The sequence below is a fragment of the Oncorhynchus mykiss genome, chromosome 2 (genome assembly GCF_057628025.1).
Source record: "Oncorhynchus mykiss isolate SJ-2025 chromosome 2, ASM5762802v1, whole genome shotgun sequence".
In the NCBI taxonomy this organism is placed as follows: domain Eukaryota; kingdom Metazoa; phylum Chordata; class Actinopteri; order Salmoniformes; family Salmonidae; genus Oncorhynchus; species Oncorhynchus mykiss.
Window position 1 is genome coordinate 22,371,309 of NC_143023.1, and position 10,646 is coordinate 22,381,954.

At 41.1% G+C, this 10,646-nt stretch overlaps 1 protein-coding gene and 1 pseudogene across 2 annotated transcripts; one reads left to right on the forward strand and one right to left on the reverse strand.

Annotated features, from left to right (window-relative positions):
- Positions 1-4,398: 4,398 nt before the first annotated feature.
- Positions 4,399-5,159, forward strand: LOC110538320 (C3a anaphylatoxin chemotactic receptor-like; annotated as a pseudogene).
- Positions 5,160-5,940: 781 nt separating this feature from the next.
- On the reverse strand, positions 5,941-10,411 carry LOC110538325 (protein lin-37 homolog). Of its 2 annotated transcripts, none has more exons than XM_021625073.3 (10): positions 10,314-10,411; positions 9,920-9,969; positions 9,719-9,794; positions 9,536-9,583; positions 9,362-9,391; positions 9,177-9,262; positions 7,275-7,435; positions 7,031-7,162; positions 6,864-6,937; positions 5,941-6,680 (listed from the first exon to the last, which is right to left on the reverse strand). In XM_021625073.3, exons 2-10 carry the CDS (start codon positions 9,951-9,953, stop codon positions 6,593-6,595), a joined length of 729 nt encoding a protein of 242 aa, XP_021480748.1. In that variant the 5' UTR covers positions 9,954-9,969; positions 10,314-10,411; the 3' UTR covers positions 5,941-6,592. The 2 variants fall into 2 exon arrangements, with proteins under 2 accessions (XP_021480748.1, XP_090049218.1); XM_090193092.1 differs by lacking the exon at positions 10,314-10,411 and adding an exon at positions 10,142-10,264.
- Between the last annotated feature and the right edge of the window lie 235 nt (positions 10,412-10,646).

Consider the following 10,646-nt stretch of genomic DNA (forward strand, 5'->3'; position numbering starts at 1 on the left):
TGAGCTGTGTTGCTTTTACGCCAAACATAACGTTTTGCATTGTTGCCAAAAAGTTCAATTTTGGTTTCATCTGACCAGAGCACCTTCTTCCACATGTTTGGTGTGTCTCCCAGGTGGCTTGTGGCAAACTTTAAACAACACTTTTTATGGATATCTTTAAGAAATGGCTTTCTTCTTGCCACTCTTCCATAAAGGCCAGATTTGTGCAATATACGACTGATTGTTGTCCTATGGACAGAGTCTCCCACCTCAGCTGTAGATCTCTGCAGTTCATCCAGAGTGATCATGGGCCTCTTGGCTGCATCTCTGATCAGTCTTCTCCTTGTATGAGCTGAAAGTTTAGAGGGACGGCCAGGTCTTGGTAGATTTGCAGTGGTCTGATACTCCTTCCATTTCAATATTATCGCTTGCACAGTGCTCCTTGGGATGTTTAAAGCTTGGGAAATCTTTTTGTATCCAAATCCGGCTTTAAACTTCTTCATAACAGTATTTCGGATCTGCCTGGTGTGTTCCTTGTTCTTCATGATGCTCTCTGCGCTTTTAACGGACCCCTGAGACTATCACAGTGCAGGTGCATTTATACGGAGACTTGATTACACACAGGTGGATTGTATTTATCATCATTAGTCATTTAGGTCAACATTGGATCATTCAGAGATCCTCACTGAACTTCTGGAGAGAGTTTGCTGCACTGAAAGTAAAGGGGCTGAATAATTTTGCACACCCAATTTTTCAGTTTTTGATTTGTTAAAAAAGGTTGAAATATCCAATAAATGTCGTTCCACTTCATGATTGTGTCCCACTTGTTGTTGATTCTTCAAAAAAAATACAGTTTTATATATTTATGTTTGAAGCCTGAAATGTGGCAAAAGTTCAAGGGGGCCGAATACTTTCGCAAGGCACTGTATACCTTTCATAATATTTCCCCTAATGTTTTACCATGTGTGTATTAGCCTACCTACTCTTTCTCCATTGTTGCGTCATTCCTTCTTTGCTTTCAACAGTTAAATGAAATACGTTTTGTTGTCCTTATCTTCACCATTGTAATGACATCTTTGAATAATACATATAGGACCAGAATAAGATGCAGATGGCTATCTATTCACTCCATGAAGATTGACCAGTTATGGGTCTGAATAAATAACTGCCAGAGCCTACCATCGCACATTCTCTCTTCTTTTAAACTCCATGCAAGTTCTATTGGATGCTGTAGGCCTATTTAACATTCAGCAAAGAAGAGACTGCATCCCTCTTCGATTAGTCTACTGATAGTCTAATCATGCTTAAAAAAATATCCAACAAGCTATTATTTTAGTCTAGCTTTTCCTGGGACTCCAAGAGCTAAGGAGCATTTTTTAAGGAGAGAGGCCAGGTGTGGATTATGCAAGTGACGAAGCCTATAGATCTTTGAGCCTACCGGTTTCAGGTAATAAATTAAAATGCAGTATTAGCCTTATTTAGCTAAGGAATGATGGGTTATGCATAGGCTAAGCTTCTAATTTATATTACCTGAAACAGGTAGGCTCAAAGATCTATAGGCTATAGAGTGAATTCGGAAAGTATTCAGACTCCTTCCCTTTGTCTACATTTTGTTACGTTACAGACTTATTCTAAACTGGATTACATAAAAAATCGTCATCTACACACAATACCCCATAGTGACAAAGTAAAAACAGATTTAGAAATGTTTGCTAATTTATTACAAATTAACAGGAATACCTTATTTAGTATTCAGACTCTTTGCTATTAAACTCAAAATTGAGCTCAGGTGCATCCTGCTTCCATTGATCATCCTTGAGATGTTTCTACAAATTGATTGGAGTCCACCTGTGGTAAATTCAATTGATTGGACATGATCTGGAATGGCAAACGCCTGTCTATATAAGGTCCCACAGTTGACAGTGCATCTCGGAGCAAAAACCAAGTCATGCGGTCGAAGGAATTGTCTGTAGAGCTCCGAGATGGGTTTGGGTTGAGGCACAGATCTGGGGAAGGGTACCAAAACATTTCTGCAGCATTGAAGGTTCTCAAGAACACAGTGGCCTCCATCATTCTTAAATGGAAGAAGTTTTGAACCCAAAGACTCTTCCTAGAGCTGGCCACCCGGCCAAACTCAGATATCAGGCGAGAAGGGCCTTGGTCAGGGAAGTGACCAAGAACCTGATGGTCCCTCTGACAGAGCTCCAGAGTTCCTCTGTGGAGATGGGAGAACCTTCTAGAAGGACAACCATCTCTGCAGCACTCCACCAATAAGGACTCTATGGTAGAGTGGCCAGACAGAAGCCACTCCTCAGTAAAAGGCACGACAGCCTGTTTGGAGTTTGCCAAAAGGCACTTAAAGGACTCTCACACCATGAGAAACAAGATTCTCTGGTCTGATTGAACTTTTTGGACTGAATGCCAAGCGTCATGTCTGGAGGAAACCTGGCACCACCCCTATAGTGAAGCATGGTGGTGGCAGGATCATGCTGCATGGATGTTTTTCACCAGCAGGGACTGGGAGACTAGTCAGGATTGAGGGAAAGATTAACGGGGCAAGGTACAGAGATCCTTGATGAAGTCCTGAGCGCTCTGGAGCAGGTTGTCAGACTGGGGACGAAGGTTCACCTTCCAACAGGACAACAACCCTAAACACACAGCCAAGACAACGCAGGAGTGGCTTCGGGACAAGTCTCTGAATGTCATTGAGTTGCCCAGCCAGAGCTCGGACTTGAACCCGATTGAACATCTCTGGAGTGACCAGAAAAAAGCTGGTGCAGCGATACACCCCACCCAACCTGGCAGAGTTTGAGAGGATCTGCAGAGAAGAATGGGAGAAACTCCCCAAATACAGGTGTGCCAAGCTTTTAGTGTCATACCAAAGAAGACTGGAGACTGTAATCACTGCCAAAGGTGCTTCAGCAAAGTACTGAGTAAAGGGTCTGAATATTTGTGAATTTGAGAGAATTTTTTTTGTGCAAACATAAAAAAAAAAATATATATATATATATATTTTTTTTTGCTTTGTCATTATGGAGTAGTGTGTGTAGATGAGGGGGGGGGGGAACAATTTTATCAATTTTATAATAAGGCTGTAAAATAACAACATGTGGAAAAAGTCAAGGGGTCTGAATACATTCCGAGTGCACTGTACAGCATATATCAATCTTGACCAGGATTAGGCATATCTATTTTTGGATGCAATTTGAATGGAATTGATGGAGCAAGAAAGGCAGTGTTTGCAAACGCACTGACTTAAAGTAACGATATTCAAGTGATAGGCTGTTTTAAAACTCTGCAGCTGCAATTTACAAAATGCATCGCCCCCGAAATCCAGATGGAGAAGTGTAAATTGGACTGCATTCAGACCTTATATTGCTGTAGCATAGGCTATGTTGAGGCAAATGTAGTCCTACCTTTCACAAGAAAAAAAAAGTTACCATGAGATGCATGCATTGTGAACTGCGCTCCATACTGAACAGCGTTGATGATTGATAATGCAGATAGCAGAGTAGGATATGGCTGCAGTGGTGTAAAGTACTTAAGTAAAAAATACTTTAAAGTACTACTTAAGTACTTTTTGGGGGTATCAGTACTTTATTTTGACATTTATTATTTTTGGCAACTTTTACTTCACTACATTCCTTAATAAAATAATATACTTTTTATTCCATACATTTGCCCTGACACCCAGAAGTACTCATTACATTTTGTCCTGACCTTATCAAGAGAATAGGGATAACCAGGGATACTGCATCTGATCTGGCGGACTCACTAAACACGCATACTTTGTTTGTAAATTATGTCTGAGTGTTGGAGAGCTCCCTGCTTTTCCGACAATAATAAAAAACTATTGTGCTGTCTGGTTCTTAATATAAAGCAATTATGAAAATTACAGGCCTCTCTCATCTTTTTAAGTGGGAGAACTTGCACAATTGGTGGCTGACTAAATACTGACTAAAGGCACTTTAAACTTAGAGGATGTTTGGAGAGAAAGGGAGGGAGGAAGAGTGCAACAGTGCGCACGTGAGAGAGAGCTGTTTCATTTGTGGTGGGAGAGAGTGGATGATGTTCATTGCTATAGAGAATAGGATGGAAATGGGTAAGACGCTTTAGTCTTATTTTCTACCCTTTTGATCTCTGACCTCAGATGCTTTAACTTTTCATTCAGACTTATGCTTCATTTGTAGAAGTAGTGTCATGACAAACATGCAATTCCTAATGTCATCTCATAATTTTTTAGAAACTCATATGCATTAGAATTGTTGCATTGTGTGAATAAAGACCATATGAGGGCGAAGTCATGTACTAAATGTCTTCTATAAATCTAATGACTTTATTTGTTTCAAGTCCTACTTGGTCATAGGTGGGAAATGTATAAAAACTGGGCTAACAAATTACCAAAATGTAACCTTCAACATGTTCGCCAGCATCTTCCTCCTGGCGGCCATCAGCCTGGACCGCTGTCTGTCCATGTGGGTGGTTGTGTGGGCCCATAACAAGTGCACGCCATGCAGGGCCGAGGTCATCTGTGTGGGGATCTGGTTAGCCTCATTGGTCTGCAGCCTCCCGTTCACCATCTTTCGGCAGATCATGCACTATGGTAATAGGACAATATGCGGTTATTAATTTTCCCATGATTACTCCACCTACAGGAAAATGGTTGTGTTCCGCTTCCTGCTGGGCTTTCTCATCCCCTTCCTGGTCACCATAGCCTCTTACATTGCCATATGGATACGCACCAGGCGCCTTGAGAGGAAAAACGTGCAGATCCCTCCGGATCATCGTCTCCGTTGTCCTGGCCTTTTTCATCTGCTGGTTGCTCTTCCACGTCTTACAGTTTCTGGACATCATGACAAATGGCAGCCCAGGCCTCAACCTGGTCGTGCATATTGGAATTCCCCTGTCCGCTAGCCTGGCCTTTCTCAAAAGCTGCCTGAACCCCATCCTGTACGTCTTCATGTGTGACGAGTTCCAGAAGAAGATGCGTCAGTCCGTGCTGGTTGTATTCGAGAACGCTTTTCCAGAGGACCAGGGGATGAACTTTGTGTCATCAATGCGCTCCCATCTCTCCCGTTAAGTCTAAGTCTCTGACTCCAGAGAAGGACATTTACGCCTCACTGGTGACCAGTCTGATGGTAAAGTGGAAACCGAGGTGTGAGATGTCTTCAAAAGACAGGGCTAGTACATCTGTATTACAGTGTAATTTGACTATCTATACTGTAGTTATGAAACCTGAAATGGTCAGTAGTTGTGGTCATAGTTGTGGTCATAGTTGTGGTTTTCATGGTGGTATTAATCAAATCAATCAAATGTATTTTATAAAGCCCTTTTTACATCAGTTGTCACAATGTGCTTTACAGATACTCAGCCTAAAACCTCAAAAGTGCAAGTAATGCAAATGCAGTTAACGGATTTAACTTCTAATGTTATAGTGATGTTATGTTGAAGTTATGGGGGACCTTTTTTTGATGTTATGGGAAAATTATGGGGATGCTATGTTGACGTTATAGGGAAATGATGGGGACATTATCACACACAAATAGACAATAACACTCCTACACCTCGAATTTCAAAATCTTACAAGACTGTTCGACCAGACGGATCGATTAACTGAAGGTATTTTGGTATCAAAAATGTTTTAAAAAAAACTCTTACAGTCATTTATTAATTTCTGTGTTTATATTTTTCTTGTAGCTAATATAAAAGAGTTGACTCCTAAAAGGACTCTTCGTAAGTGTTTTTCTTTGGTCAGATAAAGGTTTAACTTCAGACGACATTCCTTTGTGATCCAAAACAAACTGAACATTTATTGCCTGTATGTGATCAATATCTTGGACCTTATTTCATCCATGTGGACTGTGTTTCTGACCTGCAAATGACAAGATCCCTCTGGAAAAACCCTCTCCCAAAATAACTGCTGTGGAGAAATCCTTTGAATTACATTTCAGAAATCAATCAACTGTAAAAACAGCACTCTAGCAGATTTATTATAGCGATAAATAAATTACAATAGCTCAATAGTTTATAACTTTTTTACACAGTTTACTTACTTTAAATTAGGGAGACGTGTGTGAGACTTTTCTTTTGAACATCTATGCAAAAAAAAAATATTCCCAAGGGCACTGCTTATCTGGGAAACTGGTGATCCTAAAACAAATATTTACCATTGGAATTGATTTAGAGTATCCCAGAATTTAGACAAATGTTGTACACTACTTAACCTGTTTACAAACTTTTCATGACACATTGTGGAATCAACAACAGACTATATAACGCATTACCAGATATTCTGTAATATGACAAAAAACGTTAATGTAATTATTATCCAAGAGTCCCAATACACCAGTCACAGGTGAACTTGGGCCCACCAGAAGCATCAACTTGCTGAAAGTATTGCTACATTTTCAAAACGAGGACTTTGGGTCCTTAAATGTGGCAGTATATGGTAAAAATGGGCTCCATGAGGCTCCTTTGACATTGTCACACGCAATGGCCTCCTTGGGGAGAGGACTAGGGCAGCGTCCTGGGGTAGATGACTTCCTCGTAGCTCCTACCTGCTCTATTCTTTTCTCCTCCCTCTGCTGTGGGATACTACCTGGAGGATTCCCAGCTAGCGGTCGTACATTTCCTTCATCTCTTTCAGGATCTTGATGCTCTCGCTATACCTCAGCTGATTCTTGTTGGACGCTTCTTTCCATCTGAACACAGTTATGTATATTAAGATTGATCGCAGCTAGATAAACAATGTTTACTGACAGAATTTGTATCAACTTTTTTTCCCAATCAAGATTACATTCGGATCAATAGTTGATATTCGACTCCCCAATCTATCCATGTCAACTAAGTTAGCTTTTGTGATTATTTAGATGCCTTGGACTTACTTTTGCCTTATCTTTTTCCAGCGTTCTATGTGGTTGTATATGAGGGGACCAGAGACAAGAGCTGTATCTGTAGACTGGTGACAAAGACAGACAGATTGTTTCAATCAACCGTTTTACTGTGGCAAATATGAAAGTGATGGCTAGGCGTAGTAGATGTTATACAGTACCTTGCTGACGATAGGCTTTTCTGTGGATGGGATCCTCAGATTGACAGGATCTCCAGAAGGGTTGAGAGGACAGGTGGTGGGCGGAGGGAGGCGATACACATTCTGTCCCTTACCATTGAGCATGTCTGCAGCCTGGTAAGATGCACGTGAAAACAAATACTGAACAGAGAGCTCTATTGAAAAATATATATATTTATGCCCACATTGTGGGCATCTTTGTCCTGCTTTTTGGGTGTGAGCTTACCTCCTCTTCCCCCATGCTGTGTGGGGGGCTTGGGGATGCAGCTCTCTCTCTCACTGCCGGGTTGTTCCTCATCCAGGCCCGGCAAATGGGGTAAAGTGGGGTACTGGTGGTGTACTGGGCCAGGTCCACACTGCGGTCAAACAACTTGATAATGTAGGCATCTAGCAGAGAGGGAGGAGAACAAATGATTGTACATGTAGGTGAATATCTAGAGCTTGAACGGTAGAGTCAGTGAGTGAGACACAAAAGGTTTTTAAAAGTCAAACTACAGTGCCTTGCGAAAGTATTCGGCCCCCTTGAACTTTGTGACCTTTTGCCACATTTCAGGCTTCAAACAAAGATATAAAACTGTATTTTTTTGTGAAGAATAAACAACAAGTGGGACACAATCATGAAGTGGAACGACATTTATTGGATATTTCAAAATCATGCAAAATTATTCAGCCCCCTTAAGTTAATACTTTGTTGCGCCTCCTTTTGCTGCGATTACAGCTGTAAGTCGCTTGGGGTATGTCTCTATCAGTTTTGCACATCGAGAGACTGACATTTTTTCCCATTCCTCCTTGCAAAACAGCTCGAGCTCAGTGAGGTTGGATGGAGAGCATTTGTGAACAGCAGTTTTCAGTTCTTTCCACAGATTCTCGATTGGATTCAGGTCTGGACTTTGACTTGGCCATGCTAACACCTGGATATGTTTATTTTTGAACCATTCCATTGTAGATTTTGCTTTATGTTTTGGATCATTGTCTTGTTGGAAGACAAATCTCCGTCCCAGTCTCAGGTCTTTTGCAGACTCCATCAGGTTTTCTTCCAGAATGGTCCTGTATTTGGCTCCATCCATCTTCCCATCAATTTTAACCATCTTCCCTGTCCCTGCTGAAGAAAAGCAGGCCCAAACCATGATGCTGCCACCACCATGTTTGACAGTGGGGATGGTGTGTTCAGCTGTGTTGCTTTTACGCCAAACATAACGTTTTGCAATGTTGCCAAAAAGTTCAATTTTGGTTTCATCTGACCAGAGCATCTTCTTCCACATGTTTGGTGTGTCTCCCAGGTGGCTTGTGGCAAACTTTAAACGACACTTTTTATGGATATCTTTAAGAAATGGCTTTCTTCTTGCCACTCTTCCATAAAGGCCAGATTTGTGCAATATACGACTGACTGATTGTTGTCCTATGGACAGAGTCTCCCAACTCAGCTGTTAATCTCTGCAGTTCATCCAGAGTGATCATGGGCCTCTTGGCTGCATCTCTGATCAGTCTTCTCCTTGTATGAGCTGAAAGTTTAGAGGGACGGCCAGGTCTTGGTAGATTTGCAGTGGTCTGATACTCCTTCCATTTCAATATTATCGCTTGCACAGTGCTCCTTGGGATGTTTAAAGCTTGGGAAATCTTTTTGTATCCAAATCCGGCTTTAAACTTCTTCACAACAGTATCTCGGACCTGCCTGGTGTGTTCCTTGTTCTTCATGATGCTCTCTGCGCTTTTAACGGACCTCTGAGACTATCACAGTGCAGGTGCATTTATACGGAGACTTGATTACACACAGGTGGATTGTATTTATCATCATTAGTCATTTAGGTCAACATTGGATCATTCAGAGATCCTCACTGAACTTCTGGAGAGGGTTTGCTGCACTGAAAGTAAAGGGGCTGAATAATTTTGCACACCCAATTTTTCAGTTTTTGATTTGTTAAAAAAGTTTGAAATATCCAATAAATGTCGTTCCACTTCATGATTGTGTCCCACTTGTTGTTGATTCTTCACAAAAAAATACAGTTTTATATCTTTATGTTTGAAGCCTGAAATGTGGCAAAAGGTCGCAAAGTTCAAGGGGGCCGAATACTTTCGCAAGGCACTGTATCTGTGTTTGGCAGGGGATTGACATCTGCAGCAGACTTACTTTGTTTATGTTGGTTGCTCTCTGTTAAGCTATCATCCATCTCTTTCCGTTTCTTCCTCCGGTGCTGTGGGAACCGTGACGATGGCCTATGACATCAACAACAAGGGAAAGGGGACAGGTCAAGGCCTGTCAGTGTCTAACAGCCACACAGTCAGATGTGTTTAAAAAAATCAAATAAGACTTACCGCTTCCCAGCAGAAGATGGAGACACATCCCTATGGAAGAAATAGGCAATCGGAATTACTACAGAAGTAGTGGTACTAACGGAACCACAATAGGCTATTGAGTAAGTCTAAATAGCATACTTCTTTTAATATAAAAAAAAAATACAAAAAAAGAAAGAAAAAAAATGGCCATACTTGCTCAGAGACTCTTCTGCCATCTTTGTCTCGTCTTCATTTTGCTCCCTGTAAAACAGCAAAAACAGCATTTCCCATCACCTAAGCTTGATTAGAGGAAAATGAAAAGTTCCTGAAGCTGTACGTTTCAATGTCAAGCCAGTTAATGTACTGCATCTTCACAAATAAAATGAAAACACCAACCTCTCACTGTCACTCTTCTCTACCAGCCCCTGTAATACTGCATCTAGTCGGCTGCGTGCACCACTCCCCTCTGCATCTGTCATATATAAATAAACAGTCGACTTTACTTAGGAGAGATATAATAATTCCAGTAGATAGTGTTAGGTACCACTGTATCGTCAGCTGAATGGGTTTTTGGTTTTGAAATGTTCAAGCTCTCACCTGGCTTCTCAGTCTTGATCTTGACGTGATGCATGATCTACCCGTTCACACTGACATTCAGAAATCCCCAAAACAAAGATAAAATACAAGTTAGTTGGTAGCTAGCTACAACGACAAGCTTGATAAATTGATTATATAAGAGAAAACCCTGATTCAAAATGTTTCTAGATATTAACGTTAAATGACCCAAGGGGACACTGTTGTTGTGCCTGGATACTGAACCTAAGTAGCTAGTTAACGTTAGCTAATTGAAGCAGTCTTTTCTTGAATACGCGTGTGTAGCCGCATTATTCGACTTGTGTCTATTTTATACATCACTTGTCCTCAGCAGAACATTATTGTCGAATTAATGTCTAAAGGCCACGTATCTATACATAGAACGTAGTTTTGTTACCCTCCAACAACTAGCTAGCTAGCTGCCTGGTTAGCGCGGTGGTCGGATTTGTTTCAGTAGACTTTCCTCTTCCGCGCGCAGGTCGTTTCCTTTCTGCTGGTTGGGCAATGCGGAGTCAACTACACGACTATCATTGGTCCAGATCGATGTCTGTCACTTACCAACTTTCTGTAGATTGGCCAGAATCGATTGTTGTCGATAATGATGTTCTCGGAAAAGATCAACTCAACATTATCGAATCTGTCAAATAATTGAATAAAAAGTTATCCTACGAGGAATGTAACATTTAGAAAAGTATAACTAATTGTCTAGACTATGCATATTTTCCTAATC

Excerpts from the sequence above, each read along its gene's own strand:
- LOC110538325 (XM_021625073.3), bottom strand. The coding sequence starts at position 9,953 with ATGCATCACGTCAAGATCAAGACTGAGAAGCCAG. Across the intron at positions 9,392-9,535 it reads GCAGAAGAGTCTCTGAGCAA|GGATGTGTCTCCATCTTCTG; the intron begins GTATGGCCATTT and ends TTTCTTCCATAG. Across the intron at positions 7,436-9,176 it reads GAGCAACCAACATAAACAAA|ATGCCTACATTATCAAGTTG; the intron begins GTAAGTCTGCTG and ends CCTCTCTGCTAG.